The 20,908-nt window shown below is 44.5% G+C and overlaps 1 protein-coding gene across 1 annotated transcript in view; it reads left to right on the top strand.

Annotated features, from left to right (window-relative positions):
* The window catches only part of PKD1L1 (polycystin 1 like 1, transient receptor potential channel interacting), an 884,746-nt gene that overhangs the window by 211,872 nt on the left and 651,966 nt on the right, over positions 1–20,908 (top strand). The window contains exon 13 of the mRNA XM_075316120.1: positions 17,314–17,431. Within this exon, the coding sequence (XP_075172235.1) occupies positions 17,314–17,431 (118 nt within the window). The remainder of the gene's footprint in view (positions 1–17,313; positions 17,432–20,908) is intronic.

The raw sequence follows: 20,908 nt of genomic DNA, 5'->3' as shown, positions 1-20,908 counted from the left end.
AGGTGAATACGTGCCCTTTGAACCCAGCAAAGGCGATCCCGGAGCGTGTTATCACAGGAGTCATTGGCTGTCCTGGTTATTGATGAGGCTGCACTGATGTGTGGAGTCACTGGTTGTCCTGGTGCTGGATTAGGTTGCACTGATGTGTGGAGTCAATAAACACAGAGTCCTTTTGTAAACCAAGGTGATGGTGGCCGGCTGCCACGGACGGGTGCATCTGGTCCCACAACCGGGCTAGTAGTCAATGTCTCTTTCCTCTGCACGCTTTCTGTTGTGTGTTGGACTTCCCGGTGTGAAACAAGGGAGTCCGCTCCCGGTCCTTTTGTTGAGAGCCTTGCCCGATGACGCTGAACTGTTGGATCTACCGGGCCCTGGCGGATGCCCTATCCCTCACGGTGGGTGGTTGTCTCTTTTCGGGACTTAGGTTGGGACAGGATCTAAAATCCTGCCCTCAATTGGTGAATTAGCTAGGCCGTTGGTGCCGGTCCTGGCTTCGGGATCCAAGAACCCCCTTTGTGCACGGATTCCAGGTTGGTTCTCTGGTGTCGGTATCGGCAGGCTACAACCCTGCCCCGGTCCACCTCGGATCTCTGGCAGCCATCTTCCCATCACCTGCTGTCACTGACTACTGACTGCTACCTAGCCAATACCTCGGGGCTCCAACCCCGACGCCTGTCAACTTGGACTTCAGACCTTGACTGGTCTGAACTCCACTTGAGCTACAGACTGAACTGGTGTGTCTGTCCTACTCTGAGGGCATACCTCCCAACCGTCCCGGATTCTGCGGGACTTGCACGATTTATCAGGGCTGTCCCGCACTCCCGCGGCTCACAGCTGATGTCCCAGCTCCTCCCCTCAGTGAAGTGAATAAATTAAATTAAATTATCATCGGCTCTGGATTTTCGGGGCGGCCGGGACTCGAATTCGTGGAACTGTGAGTTCATGGTTTCAAAGGCAGCAGCTTTACCACTGAGATACTGCCTCTATTGAAACCAATAGGAAGATTTTGTTATCTTGACCTCTATACTGCAGGTGAGACACCAGAAGCAGGTTATTCAGCTGCAAAGATGGATGGAGGGATGGATGAATGGAGGGATAGAGGGAGGGATGGATGGATGATAGAGGGATGAATGGAGGGATGAATGGAGGGATAGAGGGATGAAAAGAGGGATAGAGGGAGGGATGGATGGCTGATAGAGGGATGAATGGAGGGATAGAGGGATGAAAGGAGGGATAGAGGGAGGGATGGATGAATGATAGAGGGATGAATAGAGGGATGAATGGAGGGATAGAAGGAGGGATGAATGGAGGGATAGAGGGATGAAAGGAGGGATAGAGGGAGGGATGGATGGATGATAGAGGGATGAATGGAGGGAGGCATAGAGGGAGGGATGGATGCATGGATGATAGAGGGATGAATGGAGGGATAGAGGGATGGATGGATGGATGATAGAGGGATGAATGGAGGGATAGAGGGAGGGATGGATGATAGAGGGATGAATGGAGGGATAGAGGGATGGATGGATGATAGAGGGATGAATGGAGGGATAGAAGGAGGGATGAATGGAGGGATAGAGGGATGAAAGGAGGGATAGAGGGATGGATGGATGATAGAGGGATGAATGGAGGAATGAATGGAGGGATAGAGGGAGGGATGGATGCATGGATGATAGAGGGATGAATGGAGGGATAGAGGGATGGATGGATGGATGGATGATAGAGGGATGAATGGAGGGATGGATGGATGATAGAGGGATGAATGGAGGGATAGAGGGAGGGATGAATGGAGGGATAGAGGCAGGGATGGATGGATGATAGAGGGATGAATGGAGGGATAGAGGGAGGGATGGATGGATGGATGATAGAGGGATGAATGGAGGGATAGAGGGATGGATGTATGGATGATAGAGGGATGAATGGAGGGATAGAGGGAGGGATGGATGATAGAGGGATGAATGGAGGGATAGAGGGAGGGATGAATGGAGGGATAGAGGCAGGAATGGATGGATGATAGAGGGATGAATGGAGGGATGAATGGAGGGATAGAGGGATGAAAGGAGGGATAGAGGGATGGATGGATGGATGATAGAGGGATGAATGGAGGGATGAATGGAGGGATAGAAGGAGGGATGAATGGAGGGATATAGGGATGAAAGGAGGGATAGAGGGAGGGATGGATGCATGGATGATAGAGGGATGAATGGAGGGATAGAGGGAGGGATGCATGGATGATAGAGGGATGAATGGAGGGATGAATGGAGGGATAGAAGGAGGGATGAATGGAGGGATAGAGGGATGAAAGGAGGGATAGAGGGAGGGATGGATGCATGGATGATAGAGGGATGAATGGAGGGATGAATGGAGGGATAGAGGGAGGGATGGATGCATGGATGATAGAGGGATGAATGGAGGGATAGAGGGATGGATGGATGATAGAGGGATGAATGGAGGGATAGAGGCAGGGATGGATGGATAATAGAGGGATGAATGGAGGGATAGAGGGAGGGATGGATGCATGGATGATAGAGGGAGGGATAGAGGGATGGATGGATGGATGATAGAGGGATGAATGGAGGGATAGAGGGAGGGATGGATGATAGAGGGATGAATGGAGGGATAGAGGGAGGGATGAATGGAGGGATAGAGGCAGGGATGGATGGATGATAGAGGGATGAATGAAGGGATGAATGGAGGGATAGAGGGAGGGATGGATGGATGATAGAGGGATGAATGGAGGGATAGAGGGATGAAAGGAGGGATGGATGATAGAGGGATGAATGGAGGGATAGAAGGAGGGATGAATGGAGGGATAGAGGGATGAAAGGAGGGATAGAGGGAGGGATGGATGCATGGATGATAGAGGGATGAATGGAGGGATGAATGGAGGGATAGAGGGAGGGATGGATGCATGGATGATAGAGGGATGAATGGAGGGATAGAGGGATGGATGGATGATAGAGGGATGAATGGAGGGATAGAAGGAGGGATGGATGATAGAGGGATGAATGGAGGGATAGAGGGAGGGATGAATGGAGGGATAGAGGGAGGGATGGATGGATGATAGAGGGATGAATGGAGGGATAGAGGGAGGGATGGGTGGATGAATGGAGGGATGAATGGAGGGATAGAGGGAGGGATAGAGGGATGAATGGAGGGATGAATGGAGAGATGAATGGAGAGATAGAGGGAGGGATGGATGATAGAGGGATGGATGATAGAGGGATATATAGATACACGACAGATAATAGATAGAGATAGAATCATACCGTAGATAGATAGAATCATAGATAGATAGAATCATAGATAGATAGATAGAGAGATAGAATCATAGATAGATAGATAGATAGATAGATAGATAGATAGATAAATACTGCATCTCAATGTTGGTGAAAGAGTCAGATTAATTTGTTCCCATAAAACTACTATAAAGAAATGAGGAAAAAAATACAAATACAAATTTTTTTTATTTTTTTTTTTTATCTTCACCACCTTGGATTCAAACCAGCAACGTTCAAAACTTGTGTCCAGCAACCTCCTGGCTTTCCTACCTGCTCTAGCTGCTCTAGCTGTTGAGCCACTAGGATTGATGATGTCAGAGGGAGGATTTCACATAAATGAACCTACAATGCAGCCTCTTACACAGCAGATTACACAGGACACAGCTACATTGTACAGAGCAGCATCTCTATGTCCTGTATTCTAGAGGGAGAGGAAAAGAGGATTTTTTTTCTTCTAATAAAGTTACTAAAAATAATAAAAAAAATATAATAATGTAATTTTATTGCACTTTTTTTATAAAATAATAAACATCACAAATCAGCAAATAACATGGACATATTTGGTGTCCCTGTAATCGTAATGACCTGAACAACACAGCAATCAGATTATTTATGGGGATCGGTAAATGGCGGGAAAAAAAGGCGCAATTTATTATTTTTCTTTATTAAAACCCATAAAAAAGGTAATGAAAATGGATCACTGAGGCCGTGTTCACACATAGCGTAAATGCTACATTTTTTCTGCAGGTGTCCGCGCCACGAGTGCAATAACAATGTTCTCTGATTATTGCGTGTTTGCGGTATTTTTTTATACATTGTCCCCCTTATTTGATACATGTTTGTTGCTGATGTGAATCCTGAAGCTTATAAAGAAAGAAACACCAAATCCGCACAGTTCAGTGGCGTCTTTCCACGCACCAGGAGCGGAGATTTCAGGACATCTCATCCACTTTGCTTGGACAATTAGTCCATATTCACATATGGTGTAAATGCTGCATATTTTTCTGCTGTTTTTTTGCACATTTATTCTGCTGTGTTTAATTGTCCAAGTAAAGTGGATGTGGTTCCATGAAAAGACGCTCCTGAATTCTGCGGTTTTCGGCGGGGGGGGGGAGGGTTTCTCTGGAGGTTTCTATGTGGAGCTTAAAAAAATGCAGGAAAAAGCTTCTCTGTACAATAAAAACACTTAAAAACGCAGATTCACATCTGAACCAAAAACACATTAAATAATGGAGAAAAGGCAGAAAAAATGCAGCAAAAATGGAAAAAACAGAGAAGATTGTTATTGTGTAGTTTGGTGCAGACAGAAACAAAAAGAAACAGAATTTATGCAACATGTGAACACAGATTGATAGGCACAAATAAGCAACATGTCATATAGTGACACAGAAATATAAAAAAAATTCTGACTGCTATGAATATGAATGAACAGTGCGGGACATCTGCTGAATGACCCTTACTGCCAAATGGGTGTGGCTAAGGGTGTGGCTAGGGGCATGGTCAAAAAATGCCGCGACGCGCTACGCGCGCCGCATACTTTGTCCCTCTTTCCTTTCTTGAAAAGTTGGGAGGTATGTCTGAGGGGGGTGACTAAGGTTTCAGGTCAGCTGTATGTAACCTTGTGTGGGATTGATGTTATGCGGGGCCTATGTGTGACTACCTGATGCTTCACACATACACTAGTGGATGAAGTATGCTGAGCCCTGCAGTTCTGCTCCCCCTGCCTCTCCCTCCAGCATACAGTCCTGGATGGAGGATGCTGAGCCTTGTAGTTCTGCAACTGCTGTCTCCTCAATACAGACAGACAGAAGGTGCCTAACTACAAGGCTCAGCATACTCCATCCAGTACTCCAAGCAGGATTTTTTTGCCTCCTAAAAAAATGACATGGGCTTCGCCATATTTTTTTATGCTAGCCAGGTACAGCAGGCAGCTACGGGCTGCCCCCAACCCCCAGCTCCCTATTTGTACCCGGCTGGGAAGCAAAAATATAGGGAAGCCCTTTTTTTTTTTAATTATTTCACGAATTTCATGAAATAATTAAAAAAAAAAATGACATGGGCTTCGCCCAATGTTTGTGTGCAGCCAGGTACAACTAGGCAGCTGGGGATTGGAATCCGCAGAGAAAGGTGCCCAAGCTTTCTGGGCACCACTGCTGCAAATTGCAGTCCGCAGCCGCCCCAGAAAATGGCGCTTTCATAGAAGCACCATCTTCTGGCGATGTATCCAACTCTTCCAGCTGCCCTGGTGACGGGTGGCTCGTTGGGTAATAATATTCTTAGGGCTAGCTGAATATTATCAACTGGCCCTAAGCCCGAAATTCATGGTGTCACGCCAATATTAGACATGGCCACCATGAATTTCTAGTACAGATAAAAAAACACAACACACAGAAAAATATTTTTTATTAGAAATAAAACACAACACAATTAGTGACTCCATCTTTATTGAAATAAAGAACCCCCCTCCGCAGTAATCCTGGGTCAATGGTCCCGCGCCGTCCAATCCGGATCCAATATCAACTGATCGGTTTGCTGGAAGGCAAAGCGATCAGATGATGTGTCAGGTTCAAGGGCCTGAATCACATGACACATTAGCTGATTGTATAAACGGCGTTTTCTGTGTCTGTGCAGACTCCTGTCCGACAGCATCAGCTGATAGTTTAGCCGGCCGGGCGGTAAAAAGCCGGCGGCCTCACCACTCGACTTATATTGTCAGCTGATGCCGTCAGGTGACCGCATCAGCTGATCATCGCCAGGTCTGAGAGAGAGAGAAAAGAGAGAGAGGAGAGAGGAGATGAGAGAGAGAGAGAGAGGAGAGAGAGAAGAGGAGAGAAGAGAGAGAGAGAGGGGGGAGAGAAGAGAAGAGAGAGAGGAGAGAGGAGAAGAGAGAGAGAGGAGAGAGAGAGAAGAGGGGAGAGAGAAGGAGAAGAGATAGAAGAGAGAGAGAAGAGAGAGATAGAAGAGTGAGAAGAGAGGTGAGAGAGAGAGAAGAGAGAGAAGAGAGAGATAGGAGAGAGAGAGAGGAGAGAGCAGAGAGAGAGAAGAGAGAGAGAAGAAAGGAAAGAGAGAGAGGAAAGAGAGAAGAGAGAGACGAGAGAGAGAGAGACACGCAGGCACTACCGCCCCCATCCTCATCACCGCACACACAAGCACTACTGCACTCATCATCATCCTTGCACACACGCAGGCAGTACCGCACACATCATCATCACCGCACACACATGCAGTACCGCTCCCCATCATCATCCTCACACACACGCAGGCACTACGGCACTCATCATCATCACCGCACACACATGCACTACCGCCCCATCATCATCTCCGCCGCACACACAAGCACTACCGCCCCCATCATCATCCTTGCACACACGCAGGCACTACAACCCCCACAATCATCCTCGCACACACGCAGGCACTACGGCACTCATCATTCTCGCACACACGCAGGCACTACTGCACACATCATCTTCCCTGCACACACACAGGCATTACCACAGTGATGTCCCCGCTGACAGCGCGGCTCACTTCAGCTGCTGCGTGGATCTGACACAGAGCGCTCCTGTTCTATGGTGCTCCTGTCAGCTTCATGTAGCAGAGCTGAAAGTGTCGTGGGACCTCTGTGCATTACGTCAGACCTGGAGGGGTATTTGTGGATTTTAATAAAATGGTGAAAGAGGGTTTTTTTTTGTCTTTTATTCCAAATAAAGGATTTTTTGTTCTGTGTGTTTATTTATTTTCACTTACAGGTTAATCATGGAAGGTATCTTGGTGAGACGCCTGCCATGATTAACTCCTTATTACCCCGATTGCCACCGCAATAAGGCAATTCGGGATGAGCCGGGTAGAGTCCCAGAACTGTCGCATCTAATGGATGCGGCAATTCCGAGCGGCTGCCTGCTGATATTGTTAGGGTGGTGGGCTCCCCATAATGTGGCGCTCCCCATCCTGACAATACCAGCCTCCAGCCATGTGGCTTTATCCTGGCTGGAATCAAAATTGGGGGGAACCACAGGTTTTTTTTTTATATATTTATTTACTAGCTGTACTACCCGGCTTCGCCCGGGTTAATAACTGTTGTTAACAAAATAGAATGTATTAACAAAAATGTATTCCGCACAAAAAAACACAAAATAATTAGATAGAAATGTAATTATTAAAAGGCAAAAACTAAGCTAATAGAAGCATTTCACAACATATATTTCAACACCACAGATATTCCACACAGATTTAACTAAATCGGCAAAGTAATGTGCTCCGTTTGTATCCTTCCAGGACTGTCTCTTTCCAGGTCTTTCTCTTTCCCCGTCTGTCTTTTTCCCCGTTCTTTCTTTTTCCCCATCTGACTCTTTCCTTGTCTGTCTCTTTCCCAGTCTGTCTCTCTCCCCGTCTGTCTCTCTCCCCGTCTGTCTCTCTCCCCGTCTGTCTCTTTCCCCATCTGCCTGTCTCTGTCTGTCTCTTTTTTTGTCTGTCTCTATCTCTCTGTTTCTTTCCCCATCTGTCTCTTTCTAGGTCTGTCTCTTTCCCAGGTCTGTCTCTTTCCCCATCTGTCTCCCCGTCTCTTTGTCTGTGTTTTTTCCTGTCTGTCTCTTTCCCTGTCTGCCTGTCTCTGTCTGTCTCTTTACTTGTCTGTCTCTATTTCTCTGTCTCTTTCCCCGTCTGTCTCTATCAAGGTCTGTGTTTTTCCCCATCTAGCTTTTTCTGTCTCTCTGGTTGTCTCCTTCTTCCCTGTCTGCCTGTCTCTGTCTGCATGTCTGTCTGTCTCTTTCACCATCTGTCTCTTTCCAGGTCTGTCTCTTTCCAGGTCAGTCTCTTTCACTGTCTGTCTCTGTCTGTCTCTTTCCCCATCTGTCTCTTTCCCCGTCTGTCTCTGTCTGTCTCTTTCCCCATCTGTCTGTCTGTCTCTTTCACCATCTGTCTCTGTCTGTCTCTTTCCCCGTCTGTCTCTTTCATCGTCTGTCTCTGTCTGTCTCTTTCACCGTCTGTCTCTGTCTGTCTCTTTCACCGTCTGTCTGTCTCTTTCCCCGTCTGTTTTGGTCTGTCTCTTTCTCCGTCTGTCTCTGTCTGTCTCTTTCATAATCTGTATCTGTCTGTCTCTTTCACCGTCTGTCTCTGTCTGTCTCTTTCCCTGTCTGTTTCGGTCTGTCTCTTTCTCCGTCTGTCTCTGTCACCGTCTGTCTCTGTCTGTCTCTTTCCCCATCTGTCTCTTTCACCGTCTGTCTCTGTCTGTCTCTTTCACCGTCAGTCTCTGTCTGTCTCTTTCCCCGTCTGTCTCTTTCTGTCTCTTTCCCCGTCTGTCTCTGTGTGTCTCTTTCCCCGTCTGTCTTGGTCTGTCTCTTTCCCTGTCTGTCTCTTTCTCTTTGTCTCTTTCCCTGTCTCTCTCTGTCTCTCTCTCTGTCTGTCTGTCTCTCTGTCTGACTCTGTCTGTCTCTCTCTATCCATCTCCCCACCGACATCTTATTACCTCACATATAAGCTTCTTATACTATGAATGTCCTTTGTTCCTATAGAAACCAATCACAGCTCTTACTAATAACCTGTAGTTCCAGGCTCCATTTACTTTAATGGAGCCATGTTTTTGGAGAGTAACTGTAAAGTGCGGGGTTACATTTTCCTGTCAAAACATAGTCTACGACGTTCCCTGGGTCACATGAGTTGTCTGTGCAAAATTTCATGATTGTAAATGCGACGGTGCGGATACACTTTTCGTTTCACTTTTTCCCCATTATGTAGATAGGGGCAAAATTGATTGCTAAATTGGAATGCGCGGGGTTAAAATTTTGCCTCACAGCATAGCCTATGGCGCTCTCGGGGTCCAGACGACGTGTGAGTGTGCAAATTTTGTGGCTGTAGCTGCGACGGTGCAGATGCCAATCTCGGACATACACACATACATACATACACACACACATTCAGCTTCTGAACATATATATATCTATATATTAGATTTATTTTACTGCACGATATAGACCCGCCCGCCGGCGGCTGTGATTGGTTGCAGTGAGACAGCTGTCACTCATCGTGTGGGCATGTCTGACTGCAACCTATCATGGGCACCAGTGGGCGGGGAAAGCAGGAAATACCAGATTGAATAATGAAGCGGCAGCCATTTTGAAAAGCCGCGGGAGCTTTGTGACAGCCGTGCAGCGCCGGGCCCGTGATTGCTGAGTAGGAAAGAGATAGGGATTGTGCTGGGGATGTAGCACGTATGCAGATACACAACGTGCACACATAGCCTTACTGTGAAAAGCCACGCTTTTGGTGATCAAACCGTTATCGAACGTAACTTTAACTGCCGAACTTGAAGCAAATCATTCGAGTTTGTCGAACGACTCGAACACCGCCCAAAATCACTCAAATTTGAAATTGGCGAACCGTTCGAATCGAACATCGCTCAACTCTACTTACTAGTGAGATGCCTTTTTATAGGCTATCAGTTGAACCAGCTGATATTTTTCATCAAGTGGCAGGACTTCTTGCTAATCACTGACAGATTTCAGTTGGTGTTGAAGACTTTTCATGGAATTTTGCACCTCCCTTTCTTCATGTGTTCAATACTTTTCCATGTGTAATTTCTTATTATTATACATCATTAAATTTATAGAAACCTATGGTTCTTTTCTTTGCCTATGTGGATTAGTGAAAAATTCATGTCAGTAGCACTGTTAGATATATATTTATTTAGAATCTACAGCGGGTGAAATACGTATTGAACACGTTACCAATTCTCTAGGTCCTGGGTTCAGGCCCTATTTATTTTCTGCAGTAAGGGGTTATGTTTTAAGATCACATGCACATGTTGAGTATTTGGTGAGTTTGTTACTAGAGATGAGCGAACTGGTCCCGGTTCGGCTCGAGGCCGGTTCGCCGAACGGGGGTCCCGTTCGAGTTCGGTTCGTCGAACGTTCGACGAACCGAACTCGAACGTATAGGCTAGAATGGGAGGCAATCACAAACACATAAAAATGCATGATAAATGTACACAAACAGTTAATAAACATTGCCATAACACTTACCGGTCCTCGCGATCCCTTCTGGACTCTGTCTCCTGCCGCTATTCCATCCGATGATCGCTGAATCCTCCCGGTGACCTGCACTGCCAGCAGAGATGCAGGACCTATCGTGACGTCAAAATAGCCATGTGACCAGTCACGTGGCTATTATCTCATTGGCTACAGACTGGTCACATGACTATGACACGTCATGTAGGACCTGCGAGTGCATCTCTCCGGTACACGGTGCACATATGTGTATCGCCGTATACCGGTGACATGCTCTAGCACACGGTCGACTCCCCGTTCCGTTAGGGACCGGCTGACACAGCCGGTCATTAACGGAGATCACCGTTGCTATAGCAACGCAGTTAGCGGTGACGTCACCGCTAACCGCGGCTCCGAGAGCACCGTTGCTATGGTAACGCGTCTGTCAGCGTTACCGCTAGCAGCCAGCACTGATCACTCACAGAGTGAAGGCTGCACGCTGCTTCCCGATTGTAGTGATGATTGTAGTGAGGATGGAGGTTCCCCAGCCCCAAGTGATGAGCTGGTGAATCTCATCCTCACTACAATCGTCACTACTACTACACTAGTGATGATTGTAGTGAGGATGGAGGTTCCCCAGCCCCAAGTGATGAGCTGGTGAATCTCATCCTCACTACAATCGTCACTACTACTACACTAGAAAGAAAGAAGACAGAAGAGCAGGATCGTGGAGGGCTGACAGGGGGTAATAAAGATGGAGTCTCTAATGTGTCTGTGTATTTATTTCTATTAAAGTATTTTTTCTCTGTGTGGTGTCTTTTTTTTAACCCTTTATTGGAGATTCTTAATGGCCGGGTCAAACGTGCCTGACATTAAGAATCTCTGGCTTAATACTGGCTGGTAAAACAAAGCCAGTATTAACTCATGATTATCCAACAAGCCACCCGGCTCCAGGGCTGTTGGAAGAGTTGGATACAGCGCCAGATGATGGCGCTTCTATGAGAGCGCCATTTTCTGGGACGGCTGCGGACTGAAATCCGCAGCAGAGGCGCCCACAAACCGCGGGCTAACCTGTGCTGCGGATTCCAATCCCCAGCTGCCTAGTTGTACCCGGCTGGACACAAAAATGGGGCGAAGCCCACGTCATTTGTTTTTTAATTATTTCATGAAATAAGTGAAATAATTAAAAAAAACGGGCTTCCCTATATTTTTGGTTCCCAGCCGGGTACAAATAGGCAACTGGGGGTTGGAGGCAGCCCGTGGCTAGCATACAAAAATATGGCGAAGCCCGCGTCATTTTTTTGGTGGGCAAAAAACTTCTGCATACAGTCCTGGATGGAGTATGCTGAGCCTTGTAGTTCTGCAGCTGCTGTCTGCTCTTCTCCATACAGACAGACAGCAGCTGCAGAACTACAAGGCTCAGCATACTCCATCCAGGACTGTATGCAGAAGTTTTTTGCCCCCTGAAAAAATTATGTGGGCTTCGCCATATTTTTGTATGCTAGCCAGGTACAGCAGGCAGGTACGGCTGCCCCCAACCCCCAGTTGCCTATTTGTACCCGGCTGGGAACCAAAAATAAAGGGAAGCCCTTTTTTTATTATTTCATGAATTTCATGAAATAATTAGAAAACAAATGACGTAGGCTTTGCCCCATTTTTGTGTCCAGCCAGGTACAACTAGGCAGCTGGGAATTGGAATCCGCACCACAGGTTGGCCTGAGCTTTCTGGGCCCCACTGCTGCGAATTGCAGTCTGCAGCCGCCTCAGAAAATGGCATTTTCATAGAAGCGCCATCTTCTGGCGCTGTATCCAACTCTTCCAGCACCTGCCTGCTATACCTGGCTAGCATACAAAAATATGGCGAAGCTCACGTCCTTTTTTTGTAGTTTTTTGGCAAAAAAAATAAAAAATGCTTCCCTGGATTTTACATTGCCAGTGAAGGTAACACCAAGCAGTGGGGGTTAGCAGCCAGTAGCTGCTTGGATTACCCTTAGCTAGCAATACAAAAAATGCAGCGGGAGCCCATATATATTTTTTTTAATTATTTATTTAAATAACTAAAAATAAAATGGGCTTGATTGCTGGACATCACAGTGCTGTAAAAATAAATCTTTAAAAAAATGACGTAGCGCTCCGCGGTATTTTTGATTCTCAGCGCAGATAAAGCAGACAGCTATGGGTTGCCACCCCCATCTGCCTGCCGTTACCTTGGTTGTCAATCAAAATACAGGGAAGCCCATTAATTTTTTCTATTTAAAAAATAGTTAAAAAAAAAAAATGACGTTGGGTCCCCCCATTTTTGATAGCCAGCTAGGGTAAAGCAGACGGCTGTAGCCTGAAAACCACAGCTGGCAGCTTTACCGTGGTTGGGGATCCAATGTGGAGGTCCCCTCAGGCTCTTTTTTATAATTATTTTATAAATATTAATAATTACACAATAAAAGTAGGGTCCCCCCAAATTGGATCACCAGCCAAGGTAAAGCGGACAGCTGTGGTCTGGTATTCTCAGGGTGGGAAGGTCCATAGTTATTGGGCCTTCACAGCCTAAAAATAGCAGGCCGCAGGCACCCCAGACGTGGCGCATCCACTAGATGCGCCAATCCTGGCGCTTCACCCCAGCTCATCCCGTGCCCTGGTGCAGTGGCAAACGGGGTAATAAATCGGGTTTATACTAGCTGTAAGTAAAGTCACCTGAGATCAAGCCCAGCAGTTTGTGATGTCATGGCGTCTATTAGATACCCAACATCATAAACTGTCAGTACTAACAAAAACAAAAAATCGACAAAAGAAATTTATTTGAAAAAACAGTCCCCACAACATTTCCTCTTTCACCAATTTATTGTAAGAAAAAAAATAAAGGGGTCCCACGATGACTCTGGACCGTCTAGAATATGGGGGGGGAGACACTCAGGGAACGTATCCCCCATTTTCTAGGAGTGCGGACCCTTCATGTGAGGAGTGTGGGTGCAATGAATCTGCACTCACTCTCCCCGAGTCCACAGCAGCAGAGTCCATGTCGTAATGGTTGCTACCAAAGCTGCAATGCCCTGCTCATGAGGTAAGGGCATGCCTAATCAGGAGAACTACTGTAGAGGAAGCTCTGCTCACTGGTATATAGGTGCTCAGAGGTAATAATAGATAAAATTAGTGAGTAACCTCGGCACTCTATATCTCCCAGACTAAGTCAGTAAGTCACAATGGATAGTAATGCAAAATCACTCTTTATTGGTCCGTATTAAGAAATTTTTTTTTTCATAAGCATATATGTTTTTGTCCAAAACAAGTTACAAATGACGTTTCGGCCTGAGCCTTCATCAGATTGGACTTATCTGCATGTAATCATGAAAAATGACAATAATCAGTATCACATAAGAGTGAGAGAACAATAACATAAACTCGAACAATGTAGAGGTACAATTGGGATGCAGCAAAAAAATTGCAACACAGCAAGAAATGAAACACATGATACAAATGTCATAATACAGTACAAGGACAATATAGTAATGACAAATATGGGGTCAGAGTAGGCTTAGACAGCTCTGGTATGAAAGAGATGTCAATCATAAAGTAACATGTGCAGTAGGTGTAGAGCTACAGTATGCATGGCAGAGCTAATGGGTAGACCGACCATAGAAAAAGAACGGAGAAAAAGTGGAGAAAAAGTGGAGAAAAAGTGGAGAAAAAGTGGAGAAAAAAATGGAGAAAAAGTGGAGAATAAATGGAGAAAAAGTGGAGAAAAAGTGGAGAAAAAGTGGAGAAAAAGTGGAGAAAAAGTGGAGAATAAATGGGGAAAAAGTGGAGAAAAAGTGGAGAAAAAGTGGAGAAAAAGTGGAGAATAAGTGGAGAAAAAGTGGAGAAAAGGTGGAGAAAAAGTGGAGAAAAAGTGGAGAAAAAGTGGAGAAAAAGTAGAGAAAAAGTGGAGAAAAAGTGGAGAAAAAGTGGAGAATAAATGGGGAAAAAGTGGAGAAAAAGTGGAGAAAAAGTGGAGAAAAAGTGGAGAAAAAGTGGAGAATAAGTGGAGAAAAAGTGGAGAAAAGGTGGAGAAAAAGTGGAGAAAAAGTGGAGAATAAGTGGAGTAAAAGTGGAGAAAAAAATGGAGAAAAAGTGGAGAAAAAGTGGAGAAAAAGTGGAGAAAAGGTGGAGAAAAAGTGGAGAAAAAGTGGAGAAAAAGTGGAGAAAAAGTGGAGAAAAAAATGGAGAAAAAGTGGAGAAAAAGTGGAGAAAAGGTGGAGAAAAAAATGGAGAAAAAGTGGAGAAAAAGTGGAGAAAAGGTGGAGAAAAAGTGGAGAAAAAGTGGAGAATAAGTGGAGAATAAGTGGAGAAAAAGTGGAGAAAAAGTGGAGAAAAAGTGGAGAAAAAGTGGAGAAAAAGTGGAGAAAAAAATGGAGAAAAAGTGGAGAATAAGTGGAGAAAAAGTGGAGAAAAAAATGGAGAAAAAGTGGAGAAAAAGTGGAGAAAAAAATGGAGAAAAAGTGGAGAAAAAGTGGAGAAAAGGTGGAGAAAAGGTGGAGAAAAGGTGGAGAAAAAGTGGAGAATAAGTGGAGAATAAGTGGAGAATAAGTGGAGAAAAAGTGGAGAAAAAGTGGAGAAAAAGTGGAGAATAAGTGGAGAAAAAGTGGAGAAAAAGTGGAGAAAAAGTGGAGAAAAGGTGGAGAAAAAGTGGAGAAGAAGTGGAGAAAAAGTGGAGAATAGGTGGAGAATAAGTGGAGAATAAGTGGAGAAAAAGTGGAGAAAAAGTGGAGAAAAAGTGGAGAAAAAGTGGAGAAAAAGTGGAGAATAAGTGGAGAAAAAAATGGAGAAAAAGTGGAGAAAAAAATGGAGAAAAAGTGGAGAAAAAGTGGAGAAAAAAATGGAGAAAAAGTGGAGAAAAAGTGGAGAATAAGTGGAGAAAAAGTGGAGAAAAAGTGGAGAAAAGGTGGAGAAAAAGTGGAGAAAAAAATTCTCCACTTTTTCTCCATTTATTCTCCACTTTTTCTCCACTGTTTCTCCACTTTTTCTCCACTTTTTCTCCATTTTTTTCTCCACTTTTTCTCCACTTTTTCTCCATTTATTCTCCACTTTTTCTCCACTGTTTCTCCATTTTTTTCTCCACTTTTTCTCCACTTTTTCTCCACTGTTTCTCCATTTTTTTCTCCACTTTTTCTCCACTTTTTCTCCACTTATTCTCCACTTATTCTCCACCTATTCTCCACTTTTTCTCCACTTCTTCTCCACTTTTTCTCCACCTTTTCTCCACTTTTTCTCCACTTTTTCTCCACTTTTTCTCCACTTATTCTCCATTTTTTCTCAAGTGGAGAAAAAAGTGGAGCACCCTTTGGTGCCTTTCATGTGGCACTAAGGGGTGCTTAGCTTTGTATTTAGCCAAAAAAATGAAAAAAAAATGACGTAGGGTTCCCCCTAGTTTTGTAGCCAGCTAGGGTAAAGCAGACGGCTGCAGCCTGCAGACCACAGCTGGCAACCTCACCTTGGCTGGTAATCCAAAACTGAGGGCACCCCACGCTGTTATTTTAAATTAAATAAATAATTTAAAAAAAAAAACACGTAGGGGTCCCCCAAAATTGGATTACCAGCCAAGGTAAAGCAGACAGCTGGGGCCTGATATTCTCAGACTAGGGAGGTCCATGGTTATTGGACTCTCCCCAGCCTAAAAATAGCAGGCCGCAGCCGCCCCAGAAGTGGCGCATCCATTAGATGCGCCAATCCTGGTGCTTCGCCCCAGCTCATCCCGCGCCCTGGTGCGGTGGCAAACGGGGTAATATATGGGGTTAATACCAGATGTGTAATGTCACCTGGCATCAAGCCCTGGGGTTGGTGAGGTCAGGCATCTATCAGATACCCGACATCACCAACCCAGTCAGTAATAAAAAAAAAATAGACGACAACCACATTTTTATTTGAAAAAATACTCCCCAAAACATTCCCTCTTTAACCAATTTATTAGAATGAAAAACAAATCCAGGTCTGGTGTAATCCAAGGGGTTGCCATGACGATCCACACTGTCCCAGTCAATGAAGAGCAGGATGTTCCCCATTGACTGGGAGAGCAGTGCAGTGACCTGAGCTAACATCAATGGGTCAGCCCAGGTCACTGCAGGGGATGACAAGTGCTGCTGTCAGCGAGGTACATTACCTGCGCTGATCTCCAGCACTGCCGACAGCCCCTGTCACTGAGGTCAATGACCGGCGCCTTCACATCAAGTATCGCGAGAGGTCCGTGACGTCTCGGGTCGGAAGCGAGAGGTGATGTGACAAGCGGCGGCCATGGAGGACAGTGACAGCGCTGAGGTCGGGATGGCGGGACTTCATCACCGCAGGTAAGCCGAGCGGGGGGGGGGTTGTGTGTGTGTGTGTGTGTGTGTGTGTATGTATGTGTACGTGTGTGTGTGTATATGTGTACATGCCGCGGGCAGGAGGGGGCGGAGTGAGCTGAGCGGGAAGTGTGGGCTTCCTGCACGTAACTAAGATAAACATCGGGTTACTAACCAAAGCGCTTTGCTTGGATACCCGATGTTTATCTTGGTTACCAGCTTGTGGCAGGCTGCCAGCGATGGCTCCTGCTCACTGTAGCTGTAAAAAGCCCTGTTTTTTGCTGCTAGAACCGTTCTCGAACGTATCTAGAACTATCGAGCTTTTGCAAAAAGCTCGAGTTCTAGTTCGATCTCGAACAGCCCCAAAAATCACTCGAGCTTAGAACTGGAGAACCTCGAACCACGAACCGCGCTCAACTCTATTTGTTACCTCAATATTTGTAAGGCAAAACCAAAAGTCGGTAAAAATGCAGAAGTGGTGCATGCATTTCTATTACATTTTTCCTCTGATTGTTCCACTCCTGGTTTTGGCTACAAATACCGAACTAAAGAACTCACCAAATACTCACATGTGCGTATGTGACCTAAGTGACATTAAATTAGTGAATAGTAGATTAGGTATGGGAATGGATATGCTACAAGTGTATACAATTACTTTTTGCAACACGGTTGTCTATTTAATGTTTAAATAAATTACAATGTTATTTAAATAGTCTTAATCTAATTTTGACTGTTTTTCTTCTTTCTAAGGCTTGACACTCCATCACAGTTGACCTATATTGCTACAACTAACAGTGGTTCCAAATCTATGTATCGTTGGTCCTTTTCAGATGGTAAAGCAAATGAAACAATAATTGGAAAACCCAAGGTATTTTGTTTAACATATCTAATTCAGTTTGTGTTATCTGTTAATAATGAAATGTTTAATGCATCAATATTTAGTGATGGGAGAGAGTTTTTCAGAATATAAGGATATGTTACTATAGGCATATTCAAAAAGGCTCTTTTTCTGGACACAGTCCAATATTGAAAAGAGTTAAGGAGCTTATTTTTTGGTTTCACATGGGATTTCCTATTCAGCATGGTAAAGTTAGAGAATACTGTGTTTTATAGTAGCCGAGTAGCCAGCATATAATTGACTGATATCCAGTATTCATTTTTTTGGACCATTGGGCAGCATAACAGGGTGCTGTGTTGGAAAAGAGATGGATGTCCAGGCAAAATATCGAAGTCAACAAGTCGGCTCATTACAAGGTCTATCAATTCTGGCGCGAATAACACGGCAGTGGCGGTATCTTGTATGCTTTGTAATAGTGAGATCACAAATATCTAAGGAAGCACCATGCAATTCATGTTACACAAGTCTGGAATGTTGGCTTGAAAAAGGCAAAGAAGCCTCGACTTCAATATTGGTATAAGAAGAATAGGCTCGAGTTTGCAAAAAGGTTTGAAAAAAGGACACTAGAGGATTGGAAACAGGTGATTTGGAGCAATGAGATGAAAGTCAATAGACTAGGCACTGATGGGGGCAAATGGAAGAAACAAGGGGAAAAGGGGTTAATGGATCAAGAAATTGAAGGAACTGTTAATGTCGGTGGAAGAAGTGAGTATCCTACAAGACAAGTTAGTTTGTACACCCGTGCATTGTGGGTTGGAAAAATAAGACATAGTTTTCAGCAGGACAATTTCAGAAGAAATGTTTTAGTGACAATGAAGTAGAGGTGCTGGATTGGCCCCCACAGTCCCCAGACCTCAACCCAAACTTGTGGGTATAGTTGAAGAAAAAGCTTTATACATACCCAAGTGAGTTGACAATTATGCACCAACATTGGGAACAAGTAGAATAGACCTGGAATCAGATTTCAGTTGAGACATGACTGAATCTGATTGAGAAAAAGAAGCAAACTGTGGAAAAAAGGCACAAATAGGGTCTTATCCGGTAAACTGGTATGGGGTAAATGCTGAAAAGACACTCACCTTGTCAGGTTGTGCCAGTCGCAACCCCTTAGTAAACATAGCAGTAGCGTGGAAGGCAGTGGTCCCGCGGTGATAAGATAAATTTCAGTGCAGAAGAAAATGGGTTTGAATACCGCGCCAAAACGACAGGAATGCGAGGAGTAGAAGTAAATCTCTTTTATTTCCACAGGTCTACGTGTTTCAGGGACATATCCGTCCCCTTCTTCAGGACAATGTACAGGAAATATTAATATTTTTCCTGTACATTGTCCTGAAGAAGGGGACAGATATGTCCCTGAAACGCGTAGACCTGTGGAAATAAAAGGGATTTACTTTTACTCCTCGCATTCTGTCGTTTTGGCGCGGTATTCAAACCCGTTTTCTTCTGCATTGAAAAGAATCCGATTGAGAACATGCCCAGAAGGATTCAGGCAGTGTTGAAAGCCAAATCTGGATTTAAAAAATACTAACAAAATATTAAAATAAAAATTTACATTTTTAGGAGCAAAACAGTAACAATGCAGTGACATTACAAAAATCTGCATAACTAATCATATGCTAAATAGCAGCAAGTCAACTTTATATATGTTATAGCCAAGATGATTTTTTTTAAAATGAAGGTAGACTCATGTTTGAATCTGTAGTGGATGGTGAGATATGGAGCCTGAAAGTCAAAAATTCAAACCATTGTTACCCATTTGCTTGTCAGTGTATGTAAGTTTTGAGATGTTGTGCAAATTTTACCATGTAGAAGTCTAGTAGAAAACATGTTTTCAATTAGAGATGAGCAATTCAATTCAATGCAAATCATATTAATGTATAATTTTATGCAATTCAAATGTCTCTGCAAATTCAATTTGTGTTTTGATTAAGCTGAATCATCCCGCCCAATTTATTTTATTTATTACATTTTGCATTCATACATGCCACAGCAATAGATTATCTACCTAGCTAGCATTTCTTATTTTGCCATTTTTTGGAAAGGAGTTGAGTTATGTTTAAACAAAACCCCAAAAACCTGTTGATGTCTGTTTTTATACACCTGCATTACTCACCCAGTTTGACAAGACTACATAACACACCTACACTGCAACCTGCCATCACATTTTGTTTTCTGTACGAGTATCTACTTACCTAGCTTTTCTTATTAGGTCTTTTTTTGGCAAGGATTGGAAAGATTGTCAAAAGTTAATGATAGTAATAATAGTATTGTACAAATTAAGTGGTAAAAAAAGTATTGCAAAAAACTTACCATGACTAAAATGTAGTTAAAGGTTGGAGAGAAAAAGGTGAAAAGTCTCCACTTTTATTTCTAAGTGAGTTTCAAAGACTTTTGGCTTCTTCTTCAGGACAAATCATTTAGTATATAATTTTTGTGCTGAGGAAGAAGCCATAAAGCTTGGAAACACATTGACAAATATTATTTCTTCTATATGGATCACTTTTTTTTAAGGCAACGCAGATTTTTAATCCTTTTCTCTAACTTTGAACTGCATTTCCACATGAGTTCTGCTGCAGCCGCTCTTACGCCCTTATCATAGTATCATAGTTTTTAAGGTCTAAGGCGGGCTTTGCACATTACGACATCGCAAGCCGATGCTGCGATGTCGAGTGCGATAGTCCCCGCCCTCGTCGCAGGTACGATATCTTGTGATAGCTGGCGTAGCGAACATTATCGCTACGCCAGCTTCACATGCACTACCTGCCCTGCGACCGTCGCTCTGGCCGGCAACCCGCCTCCTTCCTAAGTGGGCGGGTCGTGCGGCATCATAGCGACGTCACACGGCAGGCGGCCAATCAAAGCGGAGGGGCGGAGATGAGCAGGATGTAAACATCCCGCCCACCTCCTTCCTTCTCATTGCAGCCGGGAGGCAGGTAAGGAGATGTTCCTCGCTCCTGCGGCTTCACACACAGCGATATGTGCTGCCGCAGGAACGAGGAACTACATCGTACCTGTTTCTGCACCGGCATTATGGAAATGTCGGAGAATGCACCGATGATACGATAACGACGCTTATGCGCTCGTTAATCGTATCATCTAGGATTTACACACTACGACATCGCAAGTGACGCCGGATGTGCGTCACTTTCGATTTGACCCCACCGACATCGCACGTGCGATGTCGTAGTGTGCAAAGCCGCCCTAAGTCTATCTAGTTCAACCCGTAGCCTAACATGTTGATCCAGAGGAAGGCAAAAAAAAACCATGCAGCAAACAAGTTCCAATGGGGAAAAAAATTCCTTCCTGACTCCACATACGGCAATCAGACTAGTTCCCAACACCCTGTCATAAAATCTAATATACAAACTGGTAATATTACATTTTTCAAAAAAGGCGTCCAGGCTCTGCTTAAATGTTAGTAGTGAATCACTCTCGGGTCCGGCTGCT

Source organism: Anomaloglossus baeobatrachus, chromosome 6 (genome assembly GCF_048569485.1).
Source record: "Anomaloglossus baeobatrachus isolate aAnoBae1 chromosome 6, aAnoBae1.hap1, whole genome shotgun sequence".
In the NCBI taxonomy this organism is placed as follows: domain Eukaryota; kingdom Metazoa; phylum Chordata; class Amphibia; order Anura; family Aromobatidae; genus Anomaloglossus; species Anomaloglossus baeobatrachus.
The sequence above is the reverse complement of the archived record's forward strand: the minus strand, read 5'-3'. Positions and strand labels throughout refer to the sequence as shown.